At 41.4% G+C, this 20,657-nt stretch overlaps 1 protein-coding gene across 5 annotated transcripts in view; it reads right to left on the reverse strand.

Annotated features, from left to right (window-relative positions):
• The window catches only part of ALG5 (ALG5 dolichyl-phosphate beta-glucosyltransferase), a 49,370-nt gene extending 28,726 nt beyond the window's left edge, over nucleotides 1–20,644 (reverse strand). Inside the window, exons 1-7 of one of the 5 annotated variants that reach the window (XM_077810369.1) lie at nucleotides 20,489–20,571; nucleotides 18,004–18,066; nucleotides 11,836–12,007; nucleotides 8,572–8,618; nucleotides 7,706–7,774; nucleotides 5,109–5,201; nucleotides 1,878–1,991 (exon numbers count right to left, since the gene is read on the reverse strand). In XM_077810369.1, the coding sequence (XP_077666495.1) occupies nucleotides 1,878–1,991; nucleotides 5,109–5,201; nucleotides 7,706–7,774; nucleotides 8,572–8,618; nucleotides 11,836–11,974 (462 nt within the window). In that variant the 5' untranslated portion in view covers nucleotides 11,975–12,007; nucleotides 18,004–18,066; nucleotides 20,489–20,571. Of the gene's footprint in view, nucleotides 1–1,877; nucleotides 1,992–5,108; nucleotides 5,202–7,705; nucleotides 7,775–8,571; nucleotides 8,619–11,835; nucleotides 12,008–15,553; nucleotides 15,677–18,003; nucleotides 18,067–18,205; nucleotides 18,343–20,488 lie in introns of those variants that run through there. The other 4 variants (XM_077810351.1, XM_077810361.1, XM_077810378.1 and 1 more) reach the window with 4 other exon arrangements.
• Between the last annotated feature and the right edge of the window lie 13 nt (nucleotides 20,645–20,657).

Here is a 20,657-nt window from a genome sequence, read left to right on the forward strand (position 1 = left end):
TTAAATAAGTAGGCAGCACAGTGAGCTGTGATACTGGAAAGAAAAAAGGGCTAGCAACGCAAAACACATAGATCCCACAAAAGTTTAAACCAGGGGTCGGCAACCTTTCAGAAGTGGAGTGCCAAGTCTTCATTTATTCACTTTAATTTAAGGTTTCGCGTGCCATTAATACATTTTAACGTTTTTTAGAAGGTCTCTCTATAAGTCTATTATATTATATAACTAAACTATTGTCGTATGTAAAGTAAACAAGGTTTTCAAAATGTTTAAGACGCTTCATTTAAAATTAAATTAAAATGCTGACATTATGCCACCGGCTCGCTCAGCCCGCTGCCAGCCTGGGGTTCCGTTCACCTAGGCCAGCAGCAGACTGAGCGGGGCCTGCGGCCAGGACCCCGGCTGGCAAGGGGCCGGCAGCCAGAACCCCAGACCAGCAGTGGGCTGAATGGGACTGGTGGCCGAGACCCCAGACCGGCATTGGGCTGAGCAGCTCAGCCCACTGCCACTTAGGGGTTCCGTCTGCCAGCTCCTGCCAGCCAGGATCCTGGCTGCCGGCCCCGCTCAGCCAGCTGCCGGTCTGAGATCCTGGCCCTGCCCACATGGAGTGAGTATCTACCATCTCTCTGGTTCTTGCCCATTCTATTCCTCTCTCTCTGCACTGAGCTGAGGGTGGGAGTGCGCTGAGCACAGGGCTGGGGGTGAAGGAGCAGGCTGGGGGTTGGGGTGCAGGGTCTGGCCAAGAGCTAGAATGGGGGAGGGGGCTCAGGGTTGGGACAGGAGGTTGGGGTGTGGAGCGCTTACCAGGGCAGCTCCCATTTGGTGCGAGGGGTGCAGGTGGGAATGTGTGTGTGTGTGTGTGTGTGTGTGTGCGTGTGCAGGAGCTCCTGTTTGGTGCTCAGGATGAGGGTGGGAATGTGGGGGGTGCAAGAGTCAGGGCATGGGGCTGTGGATGTGTGAGGAGGGTGCAGGAGTCAGGGCATGGGGTGGGAGGGGCACTGGAGTCAGGGCTGGGGTTGTGTGGGGGGGTGCAGGGGTCAGGGCAGGAGGCTGGGGTGTGTGAGGAGTGCCGGGGTCAGGGCAGAGGTCTAGGGTCGTAGGGGTGCTCCCAGCCCCCTGCCCAGAGTGGCTCACAGCAGGGGACTGGAGGGGATATGCCCTGATTCCACCCCCCTTCCCCAAGGCCCCATCCCCACCTCTTCTCCTCCTCCTCCCCGGAGCAGTGAGCACACTGCAGCTCTGCTTCTCCCCCTCCCTCGCAAGGGCCATCAGCTGATTGGCGGCAGGGAGGGAGAGGAGGAGGGGCAGGAACCCAGCATGCTGGCAGAAGAGAGGGGGGGCCTTGCCTGCCCTGCAGCAGCAGCCGGCAGGACCAAGCTTCTTCACCCTGCCCCCATGCAGGGGGTGGGGTGGGAGAAGAGTGGGCCGGGGCGGGCAGGATTTTTAATGGCACGCTGCTGCCTGCCGGAGTCCTGGCCCGCAGACCCGCTCAGCCTGCTGCTGGCCTGGGTTCGGCAGCAGGCTGAGCGGGGCTGGCGGCTGGGACTCGGCAGGCAGCAGTGTGGCATTAAAAATTGGCACGCGTGCCAGAGGTTGCTGACCCCTGTTTAAGAGGTAAGAGGCAAGAGATAGCACAAGTGTCAAAATGTGCAAATTAAGGCACCTGATCCTGCAAAAAAATATGCACATGCTTAACTTGATGCACTATAAGTAGCCCCACTTATGTCAAGTTAAAGTTAAGCATATCTTAAAGATTTATAAGATTGGGACCTAGAATTCATACTCTCAATATGTATGCAAGAAACTTGTTAATAAAGAGAAATATAACTATGAGTCCATAGACAAACTGATCAGCTAAAATGACAGAAGCTCATACTTACTGGCCATGGCTGGAGATTTCTAAGACCCTCTTCAACTTTTTCAATATCTGCAAACTTCGTGGCTCCATCTGCATCAGCCATAAGGATTTTTTCCCCTCGAGAGCTAAAGACACCCTGCAGAGGAGACAGCAAATTAAAACTTGCACCAATACAAATAATTTTCATCACGATAAACTAGCTTCCAGGCCCTAGGAGTCTAAATTAAGAAAGCAAATCCCTAAAACGTTAACCTGAATAGAAATCTAGAAAGGAATTAAACTAAACAAACAGGTGAATCTGCAATTTCCTATGTTGACATTTTGTTGATAAAAAACAAGTGTTCAAGGTTATTAATTTGTATTACAGCAATGAGGTGCCTCAATCACTGATCAGTGCCCCATTGTGTTATATACTGTACAAGTAACAAAATGACGGTTCCTGACTCTCAGAGCTTACAATCAAAGTATGTAAGACAAGAGACAAGTGGATACAACAAACAGATGAGGGGAGCAGAAGGAAACAAGGAGGCAATACTGGCCAGCATGATACATATCTGTCAAAGCACATCAGCTGCCTAATCACTGTACAGTTTTTCCTTGTCACTTGATCCATGTTCCTTGGACAAGGCTTGCAGCATTGGGATAGGGTGTGGGATGCTACCTCTTAATACATCTTCAAGAGCTAAATCTCTAAAATGTATCTGAGAAAGATAAAGAACAACATAACTGCAGTTAGCTTGGGGCAACAACTGCAGCAGACCTGGAGCTTGGCTACATCATATTCTAGGTGCTACATGACACACGTGCAGATGCACAAGGGCATTTGTGCTTGTTGCCACCATACATGCTTAACTCTGTGCAAAGTGTGTTGCAGGCTCTTGAAGATACATCCAGAATATCCCCTCACTGTCCTACCCAAGATGTTATTCACTCGAACTCAGAAAGAAACATGGAATCTTCCATTTCAAGTAAAATTAAACAGAGGGTTTAAGTTCTTTTTTTTTTTAAAATATAAGAGCAGAGATTTCCTGGATTTACTGACCTTTTAATTAATTTCTAAGAGTTTCAAACCAACAGCTACATACTAAAACCAATTAAAAGCACGGCTGCAGTTCTATCATCTATGCAAAGTGTAAATCATAATCATCTTTCTTCCTCAATGCTGATGGAAAGTACAATGTTGATGAGGGTATATTCTCTGGTGGTCATGCAGCGTTCACGCTCTTCCTGCCTGCTACATACAGCAGTACAAACACACCTCACATATGTGCTACACAAAGAATAAACTCTCTTTCTCTCAAGCAAGTGGGCAGAGGCACTAATGAATGAGAACATTCCATGCACTTCAGCATTAAAATATCCCACACAAAGTCATGCTCCTTCACCTGGAAGAATTGAGAAGAAGGAAAAAAAAAAAAAAAAGAACATTTGTGCTTTTTCATTCCATATACTGCCTCAATACTATAATCATAGGCACCATGGATTTATATATCATAATGCCTCTATATAAATCCATGGTATGCCCACATCTTGAATATTGCATGCAGATCTGGTCACCCCATCTCAAAAAAGATATATTAGAATTGGAAAAAGGTACAGAGAAAGGCAACAAAAATGATTAGGGGTATGGAAACAGCTTCTATATGAGGAGAGATGAAAGAGACGGACTTTTCAGCTTGGAAAATAGATGAGTAAGAGGGGATATGACAGAGGTCTATAAAATCTTGACTGGTGTGGAGCAGTGATGCTCAACCTTTCCAGACTTCTGTAACCCTTTCAGGAGCCCCGCCCACCACTTACCCAGGGCTGAATCATATAACTTGGCTTTGTGGGGCACCCTGTGGTGTGGGACCCCAGGCAATTGCCCTGCTTGCCCCTCCATAATGCCTGCCCTCTACTTGTGACCCCTCCCCTCCAACCCGAGAAACAGATCTAGATGAGTTGACATACCCCTGGAAGACCTCTGCATACCCCTGGTTGAAAACCACTGGTGTGGAGATAGTGAATAAGGAAATGTTATTTACTCCTTCACGTAACACAAGAACTAGGGGTAACCCAATGAAATTAATAGGCAGCAAGTATAAAACAAACAAAAGGAAGTACTTCTGCACACAACACACAGTCAACCTGTAGAATTCGTTGCCAGAAAATGTTGTGAAGGCTAAAACTATACCAGGGTTAAAACAAAACAAAACTAGATAAGTTCACGGAGGATAAGTCCATCAATGGCTATTAGCCAGAATGGTCAGGGATGCAACCCCATGCTCTGAGTGTCCCTAGCCTCTAACTGCCAGAAGCTGGGAGTAAATGACAGGGAATGGATCTCTCGATGATTGCTGTTCTGTTCATTCCCTCTGAAGCACCTGGCATTGGCCACTGTTGGAAGACAGGATACTGGGCTAGATGGATCCACTATGGCCATTCTTACGTTCACCATATAAAAACCTTAAGACAGACAGACAAGTTATAGATGTGGCTTTAGCATAATCTTTGAAAAAAAATAAATGCATGAAGAAAGACTCCAGAAATAATAAATGAAGCGTACTGACAACATGAGAGAAAAGTTTTATTTTTACTCTTTATAGTCACCTATTATCCGAATTCATGGTTCACAACCCAAGACTGACGCAGTCCTTTTAAGTCAAAAAAATAAAGTGCAATGAAGTATCATTCACTCACTCTAAACAAATACATAATCACACACGCTAATATATTTTCTCTTGTGAAGAGAAATATCTATTTGTAAGTTAATATACGAATTACACACATTATGCCTCATCAAAATCAAGCCCAGCTAACTTTAGTGGGACTACACACATTTAAGCAAAACTTTGCAGGACCTGGGCCTTAGTTCCTCATTCAATTCAAATATCAAAGCTATCTGGAGAGGAATGTTTGTATTTACTTATCTTATTACCAGAGCTTGCTTTTCATCTTATAACACGTTTTTTGTTTTGTTTTTTTTGCATGAAGAGCTATTTCTAAATTAACTAATGGATGTAGTTTGGCTTTAATTTAAATTCTCATACAAAAAAATTCTTCAGTGTTATTACTCAATGTGTTATCAAATCCTTGCAATGAGTTTATATTTTGTACATTTTTGCCTTGAAGATTTATGGAAGTATTCAATATTTTTCAAAACAGTTTTATTAATCTAAAGTCTTTAAATTAAATTAAATCCACACAAGGTCTGCTTATTTTGGCAAGACTAGAATTAGTTCAAAACAGAGAAAGAACTGAAAGTGTTCATTACCATTTTGACAGCTCCACCTTTCCCCCGATTTTTTACCAATGTTAGGACTCGTACTTTGTCACTTCCATATTTCTTGCAGTACTTCATTGCAACCTGTAAGACATATGAAAGTCAGAATAAAACAAAACTGGAACCTCAAATGAAAGATAGAGATCTTATTCTTCCATCCCTTTTTCTTCAATAGCATTGTTACCACTTCAATCTGCATAAAATGGAAATATATTGTCCAGTGCAGAATTGAAGTCTGTTTAGGAAAATAAAAAGAGTAAGAACATGAATAGCCACAAAACTGAAGAAGCAAGACGAATAAAACCAGGTAGTGGTCAGAGAGTTTAGCTATGGCTGTCCTAAGCCCCTTCACCCCACCCGCCAAAGTTAAAGCTAAAAAAACATACAACACGTATTTATACCAGTGCACAAAACTAGTCTATGAAAAACATGCCTTCATTACTATTACCTGGTTCCCATTTGTTTCACTGCTATGTCTGCTTTTAAATTAAAACTGCAAGTGCTTTGAGACATGAATTGCTCTTATATAGTGCTTTTCATCATATTTTTCTTCTAGCATAACGAGGCCCTAAGAGACTACAGTATCACAAATATTTAATAAAGTTGAGCATCAGCTTAAAGCAATTTCAATGTTCGAGTAGTTGGGCATGAGAGTGGAGAACACCTATGCTTAGAAGGCTGAGACGTGTTCATCACTGTATAAGACAGACAATGGCTACTACTTTGAGGGCTTTTCAATCTTTATACAATACAGTAACTCCTCGCTTAACATTGTAGTTATGTTCCTGAAAAATGCGACTTTAAGCGAAATGATGTTAAGCGAATCCAATTTCCCCATAAGAATTAATGTAAATGGGGGGGAGGTTAGGTTCCAGGGACATTTTTTTCTATACACACACACACACACACACACACAAAGTTTTAAACAAACAATTTAATACTGGTACACAGCGATGATGATTGTGAAGCTTGGTTGAGGTGGTGAAGTCAGAGGGTGGGATATTTCCCAGGGAATGCCTTACTGCTAAGTGATGAACTAGAAATTGGCTGAGCCCTCGAGGGTTAACTCGTTGTTAATGTAGCGTCACACTCTACAAGGCAGCACGAATGGCGGGAGAGGAGACAGCATGGCAGACAGAGAGACACACCCTGTGTGTGTGAGAGAGAGAGAGAGAGATGAGCATTGCTCCTTTAAGTACGCTGACCCCATTCCAAGTACATTGCCTTTTAAAGTTAATCAGCAAGCTGAGATAGCAGCTGCTGCCAGGAAGCTCCCTCCGTCTTGAGCCCAGTCGTGTGTCCCCCCTGCTCTATGGAAGATGGGGTAAGCGGGCTGCAGGAGCAGGGGGGAGGGAGACACCCTGACGTTAGCCCCCTTCATCCCCCCTGCACAGCAAGCAGGAGGCTCCAGGGAGCAGCTCGAAGGCAGAGGGCAGGAGCAGCACAGGGCAGTGAGGGGAGGGACAGCTGAACTGCCAGCAATTGATAGCCTGTTGGGTGGCTGTCGCACAGGGAATTTAGGGAAACGGGGAGCTGATGGGGGGCTGCCGGTCCACCCTGGTTCCAAGCCCCCACCAGCTCGCTCCAACGGGCTGCTCTTCCTGCAAGCAGCGGACAAAGCAGGCGGCTGCCAAACAACGTTATAAGGGAGCATTGCACAACTTTAAACGAGCATGTTCTCTAATTGATCAGCAATGTAACAACGAAACAATGTTAACCGGGACGACTTTAGGCAAGGAGTTACTGTACTGCATAAGAGATATGATTCATCCATCATTGACACTGGCAGTAGTAAACAGGTTAGTAAGCTACTGAACAAACATGCACGAAAGGACACATAACCTTACCAGGCAAGCTTGAAGGAAAAACTGAAACAGAAGCAGGCATGCTAGTGACTAACCTAGACATAAATCTAGTGTGGTATTTTCAGAAGTTGCTTAGAGCTGGCCTGACTCTGCTCCCACTGAAGTCAACGGTAAAACTCCCATTAACTTCAACAGAAGCAGAAGTAGAGGAAAGCAGAACATTTTTGAAAATCCTACCCTTAATACTTCAGTATTAATGTTTCTAAACAAATACACAACTTTATGCTGTATAACAAATTCTATACAAACTATGTCAAAATACTTTACAGAATAATAAAGTGACATTTAAAATTGTGGGAGATTCAGAGGCTTAGATGGGAAAGAATTATGGTCTCAGATGAGATCTGGAAAGAGAAGGGGAGATCTGAAGAAACAGACACACACTGATGCTGTTTCAGATAACAGAAATCACACCGGAGAATGCTCTTGAGGTGAGACTGTGTGAAAGGAGACACACTGGATGAACAGAGGGAACTGGGGAAAGAAATTCAGCAAGTTACTATATCTGTTCAAAAGATAACTGTGCTATAAGAATATCATCCTATGAATGGCAGGGAGAAGAATGGCAGAAGGAATCTGAGAAATAAATAATTAAAAACAATGAGCAGCAGATGTGTAGAACAAAAGGTAAAGGTTTGGTACATTTTGTAAAAGCTAAAACAGTGTGATACACATCTGCTCCCTTAGACTGCCAGGTGAGAAACTTTAATATTCTCTTCTTACCTTTGTGGTCTGATCTTTACTGCCATCATCAACAACTATTACTTCATAAGTGAACGTAGGATCTCGTTTCTTAAAAATAAAAATGGAAATTGTGCATTTGGTCCAATCTCTGTCTCTTTCACACATACACACCTCTCACCCCCTTACTCAAATGGGCAAAATTTCAGCCACCGGAATGCTTTGTTGCCCCTGGAGTTTTCCTCCTCATTCATGCCATAATATACATTTATACAGACGCACCAATATCATTTTGTAAATTTGCTATGATGATAAACATCCTTAAAGCAGTATCAGTCTGCTACCAATATGTTATTCTAATGCTGCCAGATTACATGCTAACGGCACTATTTTAGGTAGCCTTATTTATTTTTAAGCTACTATAAAATGTTGAAAATCAATATTGCTATGAAATTAACTTGAAGGCTCTGAGTAGCCCTTACGTTAAAGATCAGAAAGAGTTCAAACTATGCCATATTTTCTGAAACTTGCTGCCTCATGAGCAGGTGACCAACTATAACAGTGATAGAAAATCAGGATTTTAAAAACCTTGTGGGAATAGATAAATTATATCATCAGCTAACTTTTACTCCCCTATATGTTTATCCCGGATAGGTATCATGTGGGTACAAGTCTTTTCCAAGTGCAACAGTTAATTTTTATATTTCAGTAAAAATTGCCTTCCATCATACAGTCTGAAAAGAACTCATGAAGAGATGTTGCCAGGATAGAGAGCTTATCTTTTAATTGGATAATTTTATATTGCTTCTAGGCAGATCACAGAAATCCAAACAGGCAGTTTGTTTTCATATACTTACAAGGATACTATATTTTAAATTATTTTAAATGCAAAAATGAAAGTTTCACACCTGTCTTTTTTCAAGATAGTCTAAAGCTTCATCCATCATAAGAGGCACTGGAAGGAAAAAAATATCACAAAAGCTTGTTTAAACAAAGCATCAATAAAAGCATATTTAAAATATTTTCACATCCCAAAGTAGTCAGGTCTTGAGATAAAAAAATACCACTGACTTGAAAATAGGGGAACAAAAAAACAAAATTACAGTTATAAATTTAATCCCAGCTGGACTAAAAATTAAGTTAACTATATTTTACTCCCAGCTCTACCACCAAAATCACTATGCAGTCTCTAGCGCTATGTAATTCTGTATGCCCGTTTCCCTCTTCCTGGATAGTAAATTGTTTTTACAGGTTCTGATGCTGCAAAGACTTGTGCATTTCGGAGTTACTGGGGCTACTCACAGTGTGTAATGTTAAACTCATGTTAAGTCTTTACAATATAAGGCTCCAGTTCTGTAAAGTCTTTTGGGAGGAAAGACCATTTCTTCATGAGTTTTTATGGAGCCTACCACTATGGGGCCTGTCAGGAGCCTCTGGGTGCTACTGTTAATATAAAGACTTGCTTTCTAAAGGTGAAAACCACTAGTATTATAGGATTTAAATTCTGGTTTGTACTTAACACTGGGGATCATTTTTAATTATTAATAAAATGGTTACATTAAATTACAGGCACAAGGTATCTATGCAAAGAAATATGACTGGAAAAAACAAATTAGCCGAGGCATTAGGCGGAGCACTAATTATCAGCCGGAGCCAGCCAACAGCAACTGGGTAGATAGGTAGAGCAAATTGCCTCAGCAAAAAAAGTGTTGATTTCTGCAAACAGGGTGACCATCTGTGACTCCAACCCCTGCCCTTCCCGGACAGAGAAAGAGTACAGAACATCTGGGACACTCTCCTCCCTCCCCCAGTATCAGGGGGTAGTGAAACTTCCTTTGAGGAGGGAAATCTATTACCTACCCTGAAAAAAGCAACAATCCAACCCATACTAATGAAACCACCACGCTACACTAGCGGCCTTGCAAACCATCACAGGCTGTCCAACCTTTTTTCTAAGCGAGCTAACCGAAGACAGCAAAACACAGCACGAGCACTACCTGTCTGTGGCTAGTACCCTGGAGCACTCTTAGTACGGTTTCAGGCCAGGATAGGAGACTGAGGGTATGTCTACACTGCAACTAGACACTGAGGACTGGCTCATACCAGCCAACTCAGGCTCACAGGTCTCTGGCTGCTGGGCTGTTTCATCGAAGCACAGACTTCTGGGCTTGGGCCGAAGCCTGGGTTCTAGGACCCCGAGTGGTGGAAGGGTCCCAGAGCTCAGGCTCCAGACCGAGCCAGGAAGTCTACACAGCAATGAAACAGCCCCGCAGCCCTAGCCCAAGTCGCCTGGCATGGGCCAGCCCCTAGTTTTTCACTGCAGTTTAGGCATACCCTGAGACAGCACTTACTGCTCTTGTGGCTGATCTGTTCAATGACAAGGGCATACATACATGGCATCCAGGTAGCTCTCTCTGGAGAGAGAGAGAGAGAGACAGAAAAGTCAATATGGTCTGAAGTGCCAACAGTAAGTAGACAGCATCCAGCTCCTTCACATCAAAAGCACCTTTCCATTTTAAGGTTAAATGACTTGCCCAAGATCACAAAGGAAGTGCATGGCAAAGCCAGGAATAGAACCCATATCTCCTAAACAACAAGACCATTCTTCCTTCTCCCTGATTAAAGCCACTGGTATGGGTTCCAGAGTGCAAAATTCTAAAACAATTAAACCATAAAGATACATTTTTACTCCTAACCTCCACAGTGACTTTAAGAGCCACTAAAGACCAGCTAAAAGTGGCTTTTATAATCTTTAAGCAACCTAGTTTACTTCTGGAGGGATTCTAGGCCAACAAATTAAAAATTCTGCAAAATTCTGCATATTTTATTTGTCAAAAGAATGCAATATGATCAGTTTCTATTGTTTTGGTAATTTGTTTAAACTATAATACAGAAAAATTTCACAATAACTACTCAGCATTTCCTAAACACATGAAAGTTAAGTTACAAACACTTGATAACTAATACCCTGCATTCCAGTTATAATCCTGGATTTTCATTTAAATTACATTACAGAACACCAAACAGAAAAAAAAAAAAAGTAGAATGTCATTTTAAATTGCTCAGACTTTCACACACGAAAGTCATACAGTTTTGCTAATCATTGTCCTGGACCTGGCTGGGTACCTTGGGAAGTGCTTGCTTCTGATTGTCCTGAATTTTATTGACTGCTTGGTAAATGTTTTATTTTCCCTTAAAGTCTTTTTTTTTTTTTTTTAATTGGTAAGTAAAATAAATCCTGAGCTGTAGTCTAACCCCACTGTGCCACTTTGGCACAGGAAAAGAGTGAGAAAGCACATAAAATCTTCCTAGCTGATTCTCTTACTGTCATTTATAAGGCTTTACATCACTCTGGCAATGTAGGCGCCTTAAAACTATTACAGGTTTTATGCTCCTGGGGGAATTGACTGAGAATGGGAACAGTTAATTAACAAACTATGTTAGTTAGGCAGGCTGCTACATTTCTGCCTCAGAGAATGAGATCAATTGACTAGCAGGCAGGCTGTTACATTTCTGTCTAGGGGACAGAGCCTTCCTTGTACATAAATAAAAGCCCTATCCCTCCATGCCTGGCGAGCTGCAGTAGCAAGCAAGAGGGACAGAGTCTCTCTTGCTTGTTGGCAGGCATGCACGCCCCAGCCCTGACCCACCCCCGACAGTGATCAACACCTCCCCCACAGGCACGCACACCCAGCCCTCTTCCGCCACAGTGATTTGTGTCTCTGAGGCTCTCCAGGCACGCTGGAACAGACACACTGCTTGGGCCACTGGGGAAGAGGTACCTGTCCCTCCGCAGGTTTTTTTTGCATTCTTCTGTGCGGGGGGGCACAGAAACATGCAGGCCATATAAATTCTGTGCCCCCACAGGGGAGAAGAATTATTAACTAGTATCTCTACAGAAACATCTACCTTTATTTCACAAGATTTTACTGACACGGGGTTCTTACAGAAAGTAGCTTAATTTCTGTTGCAAAAATAAATAAATAAATAATCACATGGCTAGATTCTATAGTAGCTCTATGTGCAGAACTCCCATTTACTTGACTGTGACCTGGGAACTGGGTATGCAAAACGGCTACAGAATTTGGCCTGCAATTTTATGTTGCTGACATTCACCGATAATGCAGAACTAAGTTTCACTCTTTAAAAAGAAAACAAGAAAGTATTCTTACACCTGTCTTCCTCATTGTATGAAGGCACAACAACAGAGAGCTCCTTTGTAGGATGGTCATGTATGCTTGGTATAGATTCCTTCTTCCCTTCAGCATTTATAAAGAACTTCTCTTCTTCATGTCGATGAAGATTTGGCATTTTGGTGGCAGTTATATGGGCAACAATAGTAATCTGTGATAAAAAAACAAATAGTATTTGTGACAGTGTTTCAGTAGCAAAGTCTATATTCATTGTTTGCATAACAGGATTCTGTTTAAGACTTAAACAAATTATTCTAATTGGCTGAACAAGGGAGGATCAAATATAGCCCACCTATACAGCCAATTCCTATTACAAACATGGTTGAGTGGTCTACTGAGGAGTGCTCTTTTATCCACTGCCCAGATCAAAAAGGAACTTTACCTATCAGGACTTTTTCTCTTCATATGGCATTAAGCTGTACTATTTTATGTAGACAAGGCAAGGCCTAAGTTTCCTGGCAAGTTGCCAATGAAATTTTCAACTGGAAAAGGTTTGAGTGGCTCTGCGATAAGGCACTGGCCCACACCACCATAAACTTGCCTCAATTAACATTCTCTAGACCATGGTGCCTGCCAGGTCTAAACCTTGTAGCTATGTCCACTGTATTTATTGATAACTATTCACTAACATTCATAGAGCATAGCAAGCATTAGCAGCAACACATGTAATATTAAGCAATTCCATACAAGAAGCAAACCTTATCATATGTAAAACTAACATTAACCTATGTAATTAAGTGTAAAAACTTTCTTTTACCATTAAAAATGCCACATACTCATAAACAGAGTGGCACGCGCACACACACACGCATATCACTACCTCTATGAACAGACTAACTAGTAAAGAAGAGATGGGCCACCATAATCTTCAGTAACCACAAACTTCAGTAACTACAGAATGTGGTCTTAGGGCTTACAGAAGTATGACCATAACTGAATAAGGAAAGAGGAGGGAAAAAATGAATTAAACATATAGATAATAAGTTTGCATGTCTTATAAATCCTACTTCTGGGTCTCCAGTGTGTCTAAAGTCTTATTTTCACCTTCTTATTTGTAATGAATTTGGGACAGGGACTGTTGACATCTGTGTCTTGTGCAGCACTAGACACACTGCTGGCACTAATAAGTTCTGCTGGCTTCTCCAACAGAGCTTCCAAGTTCTTTGAACAAAATAAAATACTTAAATGATTTGTGGTTTAGATTTTCTTAACATTGGAAAAGTGTGCCTTTATCCTCAAACTAAATACTGTAATGGCTCCAGGGAACGTGATCTAGATTTAAATTTAAGTTTCATTTATAGCTTAAATTCTAAATAACACCATTTCCTTTTACAACGGGTCACAGCAAAAATGGTTCAAGTCTGAAAGTTAGCAAGGGCAGTCTTCAGTATATTGTTTGAAAGAAACTGGTTTTAATTTAACAAAATAATGATGTTTTGAAAATTGCATAGGACCTGATCCTACAGAGCATTGTGACCTCTTTCTCAATGGCTTCAGTGGGAGCTGAAGACACTTAACACCTGCATACACTACAGAAAGTTTCCTTTGATCTATAGATATGTACTTAGGCCATGTCTACTCTACGGCAACCTAGTGAAAGTGCTGTAGCTATGTCACTGTAATGCAGATGATTCCTACAGTCTAGTTACTTCTGCACTGGGGGTTAAGTCACCATAGCTACAACACTCAGCAGTGTGAATTCTTCACACACTAAGCACTGTTAGTTCTGTCAACTTAACTTTTAGGGTCTGATACCACACACTAAGGAAAGCATGCAAAACTTTGAATGGAGCACCATTGACTTAAGTTTTCAAAAATCCACTCTTGGAGGTTAGCTTGTCGGATCAGGGCCTTAAACAGAGAAACACTATTCACATGTTCACAGTTTGGCAGGCATTTGTCAGTTGAGAGAATATGCATAGATTCCAAGGCCAGAAGGGACCTTTGTGATCATCTGATATGACTTCCTATATAACACACAGGCCATGGAACTTCCCCAAAATTAGAGGGGAAGCTCCTAGAGTGTATCTTTTAAAAAATCCATCCATTCTTGATTTAAAAAATATCAGTGATGGAGAATCCATCACAACCCTTGGTAAATTGTTCCAGTGATTAATTATTCTATTTAAAATTTACACCTTATTTCCAGGCTAGCTTCAACTTTCAGTCACTGGATCTTGTTATACCTTTCTCTGCTAAAGAGCCCATTTTAAATATTTGTTCCCCATATAGGTACTTACAGATTATAATCAAGCCACCCCTTAACCTACTCTTTGTTAAGCTAAATTGATTGAGCGCCTTGAGTGTACCTAAGGCATGTTTCCTAATCCTTTAATCATTCTTGTGGCTCTTTTTTCAGAATGCTCTCCCATTTTTCAATACTATTCTTCTATTGTGGACACCAGAAATGGACACAGTATTTCAGCAGTGGTTGCATCAGTGCCAAATATAGAGGTAAAATAACCTCTCTGCTCCTACTCAAGATTTCTGTTTCTGCATTCAAGGATCACATTCGCTCTTTGACCACAGTGTTGCACAAGGAACTCATGTTCAGCCGATTATCCACCATGACGATCACATATTTTTCAAAAAGAAAAGGAGTACTTGTGGCACCTTAGAGACTAACCAATTTATTTGAGCATAAGCTTTCGTGAGCTACAGCTCACTTCATCAGATGCATACTGTGGAAAGTGTAGATCTTTTTATTCACATAAAGCATGAAAAAATACCTCTTCCCACCCCACTCTCCTGCTGGTAATAGCTTATCTAAAGTGATAACTCTTAAGGAGAGTGATGAGTGGGGTAGGAGGAGGTATTTTTTCATGCTTTATGTGTAAAAGATCTTCTACACTTTCCACAGTATGCATCCGATGAAGTGAGCTGTAGCTCACGAAAGCTTATGCTCAGATAAATTGGTTAGTCTCTAAGGTGCCACAAGTACTCCTTTTCTTTTTGCGAATACAGACTAACACGGCTGTTACTCTGAAACATATTTTTCAGAGTCCCTGCTTCCCAGGATAGGGTCCCCTATGCTGTAAGTGTGGCCTACATTCTTTGTTTATAGATGTACACATTTACATTTATCCATATTAAAATGCATATTGTTTGCTTGCACCCAGTTTACCAAGTAATCCAGATTGCTCTGTATTAGTGACCTGTCCTCTCCATTATTTATCAATCCTCCAATTTTTGTGTCATCTGCAAATGTTATCAGTGATGACTGTGTGTGTTGTTCCTGGTCATTACTAAAATTATTAAATATCTTAGGGCCAAAAACTGCTGCCTGCCCGACCCCTTTAGAAAAACACCTCTGCTTGATGATGATTGCCCATTTACAATTACATTCTGAGACCTAATAGCTAGCCAGCTTTTAATCAACTTTATGTGCGCCATGTTAATTTTATATCATTCTAATTTTTTATTAAAAAATACTGTGTGGTACCAAATCAAATATCTTACAGAAGTCTAAGTATATTACATCAATACTATTACCGTTATCAGCCAAACTCGTAATTTTATAAAAAAATTTAAAGTTAGTTTGACAGGATCTATTTTCCATGAACTCATGTTGGCTGGCATTAATTATATCACCCTCCTTTTATACTTTATTGATTGAGTTCCGTATCAGCCACTCCATTAACGTGCTGAAATCAATGTCAGACAGACAGGCCTATAATTACCAGGTCATCCTGTTTACCTTTTAAAATATTGGCACAATATTAGCGGTCTTCCAGTCTTCTGGAAACTCCACTGTGTTCCAAGACTTATTGAAAATCAGTGTTTAAGAGTCCAGCGAGCTCTTCAACCAGCTCTTTTAAAACTTTTGGATGCACATTATCTAGACCTGATGATTTAAAAATGTCTAACTTATGTAGCTGCTGTGTAACGTCCTCCGGAGATACTCATGGAATGGAAAGAGAGTTACCATATGATATAACATTTTGTTTTTTTCTCCAAAGTACAGAACAGAATTTTTTGTTGAACACTTCTGCCTTTTCTGATTACTGATAATTCTACCACTTCCATCCATCCATAGACCAATGTCATTGGCAGGATTCTTTTTGTTCCCAATATAATTAAAAACCTCCTTATTGTCTTTAACTCTGTTGGTCATAGATTTCTCTGTGTGTCCTTTGCTTCTCTTATCAATTTTCTATGGTTTCTAGCTTATGATTTATGTTAAGAACTATCAACTGCTATTTTCTTCCATTTGTTATACATATTTTTTAATAGATGCTTTCACTTCCCCAGGTTGGTTTTTTAACCATTTTTTTCAATTGTGGCTTTTTGGGCATCTAGTAAAGCGTTCTTAAACAACTCTCATTCACATTTTTCTGATTAAATTCTTCCATCCAGCTGATTCAGCTCATGGTCTGCTTGTGATGCCAGCAGAATTTTAAAGTGTGTAAATCTATTTCCTTCATATTTTATTTGATTTCCTTTTTGTTCATCCCTCTGCCCCAGATGAACCACTAAAAAATTAAGGGGGGGAAGGAGAGGGAGAATGGATGAATGCACACAGCTAATTCAAATACTATGTTGAGGTTGCAAGTTCAAGCACTCAACATCATGAAATTTCCAAAGATAAAGTTGATCTGACAACTCTAATTCAGCCATAGTTAACCCCACAGCTCTGAGCCCCCATGGGTGGTGGTGACCCCTGGAACTCCAAGCTGGATCCCCGGCAGCTGGACCAGGGTGGAGGAGGGGGGAAGATATGCAGCTGCCAGGCCCGGAGCCATCAGTCGCCTCAGCGGGGCTCTTCGCGGAAGCTGGACGCAGCTCCCCATTTTGTCACGAATATTTTTAGTAAAAGTCACAGACAGGTCATGGGCTTCTGTGAATTTTTTTTTAATTGCCCGTGACCTGTCCTGATATTTTTAGTAAAAGTCACGGACAGGTCACAGGCAATTAAAAAAAAATTCACAGAAGCCCATGACCTGTCTGTGACTTTTACTAAAAATATCAGTGACAAAATCTTAGCCTTAGCCATAGTGCAAACCTGTAGTATTTTTTGCTCCTCTCACTTGTTAAATTTCAATTCACCACATTAATAAGAGTAATTAAGGTTTATATTTATCAACATAAATTAGTATTGCCAAACTAACTTCTGGAATATCTCAACTTTTGTGATTGATCTTACAATCTTAATGTTATATTAGTGTTAAGGTTTAAAAAATGTTCAAAATGATTGTATGTACAGCAATATATTCAAGCAATGTATGTGATACTGTTAACTACCAGTGGTATCTGGGTTTCCACATGCTACAGACTTCCCAGTATTCTAGAAGAGAACATTATGTTTCTAAATTATTAAAAAATAAAATAAAAGACAAAAACAAAATATTTGTTTGTTTGTTATAAAAGAAAGAAACAGAACACTGTTTGCAGTTCATTTACAAAGCCAGCTGGGTTTGTTTAGTTAAATTAGGTTTTACAATTTAAAAATATTTTGGATATAAATTAGTAGTTATTCACTGTTAGAAAAGCAGAAAAATTTGAAACTTGAACCCTGATACATTTCAGCTTTGTGGTAAGGTATCTGCAGAGATCTGTGGGTATTTTATAACAGACCATAACCCATAACATATGGAGTACCTACTACAGTCCAAAAATACCTGGCACAGTTGCAGTCACAATTCTGTCCAGTTTCGTATTTTAACAAAACTGTAGTGTTTAGACTGATAAGCCTCATGTGAGAAAGCACTTCACTGAGATTAGATAATATTGCATGAGATGAAGGATGAACACCTTTGCACACCAATTTGCCAACCCAGTGGGAAAGTCTTTATACTGGGTTCAAAGGGGGCAGGTGACAAAAGATGTAGATATAAAGAAAATGTGCCCTTACCAGAGGGCTAGATGTTTGGGATGGAATGAAGAATTACAATAGGGTCATAGGAGCAGCAAGAGGTAAAAAAGTGGGAGAATCTGTTCAACATCTTAGAAGTCTATACATAAATGCAAGGAGTATGGGGAATGAACAGAAAGAATTGGAAGTATTAGTACAATAGCTAACTTATGATTTAATAGGTATCACGAGAATTGGTGGGATGAATCGCAATTGCAATATTGGTATAGAGGGGTATAGCTTGTTCAGGAAGGTAAGGCAGACAAAAAAAAGGGAGTAGATGTTAGATTACACACCAAGAATATATACACTTGTTCCGAGGTCCAGAAGGTGGTGAGAGGCACTCAAGTTTAAAGTCCCTGGGTGAAGATAAAAACAGAAAAACAAACAAAGAGGGGCAAAGTCATATTAGAGATCTACAATAAACCACAACATCAGAGGCAGTGGATGAGTCATTTCTAGAACAAAGAACAGAAATATCCAAAACACAAGACCTACCTGAACATCTGTTGGAAAAGTAAAGTGTCATAACACAAAGTGTCCTGTAAATTCTTGGACTGTATTGGGGACAACTTCTTGTTTCAGAAGGTGGAGGATGTAACCAGGGAGACATCCACTTTAAACTTGATTCTCACTAACAGGGAAGAATGAATTGCAAATCTGAAAGCTGAAGGCAATTTCAGTGAAAGTGACAATGAAATGATAAATTTCCTAATTCTAAGGAAAGGAAGGAGTGAAAGCTGCTGAATAAGGACAATGGACTTCAAAGAAGCAGACTTTATCAACCTCAGGGAATAGTAGGTAAGGTCCCATGAGAAGAAAATCTAAGGGAAAAAGGAGTTCAGGACAGAGTTTCTCAAAGAAACAATATTAAAGGTTCAACAGCAAACTATTCCAATGCAAAGGAAAGATAGGAATAATACTAAGAGGTTAATATGGTTGCATTAGGAGCTCTTTAATGACCATTGTGAAAATTAAAAAGGAATCCTACAAAAAGTGAAAATATAAACAAATTGCTAAGGAGGAGTACAGAAGAATAGCACGAGCATGTAAGGACAAAATCAGAATGGCTCAGGCACAAAATGAGTTACGCATAGCAAAGGCAACAAGAGGCTCTATAAATACATTAGGAAAAACAGAAAGATGAAGGAAACACACTACTTAGCAAAGAAGTAGAGCTAATAATAGATAACATCAAGAAGTCTGAAGTGTTTAATGACTATTTTGCTTCAGTCTTTACTAAAAAGTTTTTATGGTGACCAGATACATAACACAATATTAAGAGTAAGGAAGAAGGAACACAATCCAGAATAGGGAATGAACTGGTTAAAGAATATTGAGGTAAATTAGATATATTCAAGATGGTACAGCCTGATGAAATTAATCCTAGGGTACTTAAAGAACTAGTTGGAGAAATCCTGGAAGTGATTATCAGCCCAGAAGACTGAAAAAGGGCAAACATAGTACTTATCTTCAAAAGAGAGGGAGGGGAGAGAAATAAGAGCCCATGAAATTATAGACCAGTCAGTCTAACTTCGATACCTGAAAAGATTTGTAAGCACCTAGAGGTTATTAAGGCAATAAGTAATAGCCAACATGGATTTGTCAAAAACAAATCATCCCAAATCCCTACTTTCCTTCTTTAACAGGGCTACCAGCCTAGTGGCTGGCGAGGGAAGTGGCAGATGTGATATATCCTGATTTTAGTAAGGCTTTTGACAGTCTCATAAGCAAACTATGGACATGTGGTCTACAGTAAATCGTTATAAAGTGAGTACATAACTGGCTGAAAGATCGTACTCAAAGAGTAGTTATCAATGGCTCGCCGTGAAGCTGCAAGGAAATACCTAGTGAGGTCCCTCAAAGATCTGTCGTGGGTCCAGACCTATTCAATGTTTCGTTAAGAATCTGGATAATAGAGTGAAGAGTATACTTATAACATTTGCAGAGGGCACCAAACTGTGAAGTGTTGTGAGCACTTTGGAGGACAAAGGTAGGATTCAAAATGATCTTGACAAATTGGTCTAAAAATCAACAAAATGAAAATCAATAAAGACAAAGGCAAAGTACTACACTTAGGAAGAACAAAAAAAATCAATTGCACAACTACAAAATGGGGAATAACTGGCTAGCTGATAGTACTACTGAAAGGGATCCGGGGTTTATGCGGATGACAGACTGAACATGAGCCAACAATCAGGATGCAGCTGCAAAAAAGGCTCCTGTTAACAGGCTCCTGTTAACTGTCCTGGTCTGCTCAGCACCGGTGAGGCCTCAGCTGGAGCACCCTGCCGCGTTTTGGACACTGCACTTTAGGAAAGCTGTGGACAAACCGGATTAAGTCCAGAAAAGAGCAGCAAAAATGATAAAAAGTTTAGAAAACCTGAGCTAGGAGAACAGATTAAAAACACCGGGCTCTAGTCTTGAGAAAAGAAGACCACGGAGGGACCAGACGAGAGTCTGCGAATACCTTTAGGGGTGTGACCAAGAGGTGCGTGGCTCTTCCCTAGGCATCAGCTCCTCCTCAGTGCCCCCCCGGGGGCTCTGGGCTGCTCCCCACTAGGAAGGGATAAGCGGGGCCTCGCCCAGCGAGGGGCTCCGGCTCTCAGCTCTCTCGGGGGCGGCCCTGTTTGCGGCGCGATGGCCCCGCCCGGGCCCCCTCAGGGCTGGTGGGTGCGGGGCCCCCTGGGGCTGGGGGGCTCACTCTCCCCACGGGGGGGGGGTCTCTCCCCACTCTCGGCGCGGGGCGGGAGAGGGGGGCGCGCTCGGTTCCGCACTCACCAGGCACAGGGCTGCGGCCGCCAAGGCGGCGAGCGCCGCGACCGCGTCACCCAGGAGCAGCTCCATGGTCCATGCCAGGCGGGGCCCTATGGGGCAGCTCCACCGATGCGGAAGCGGCTCCCGGCCGCGGCGCTGACAGCAAACTGCCTCGGCGAGAGGAGCCACTTCT

The sequence above is a fragment of the Eretmochelys imbricata genome, chromosome 1 (assembly GCF_965152235.1).
Source record: "Eretmochelys imbricata isolate rEreImb1 chromosome 1, rEreImb1.hap1, whole genome shotgun sequence".
Classification (NCBI taxonomy): Eukaryota; Metazoa; Chordata; order Testudines; family Cheloniidae; genus Eretmochelys; species Eretmochelys imbricata.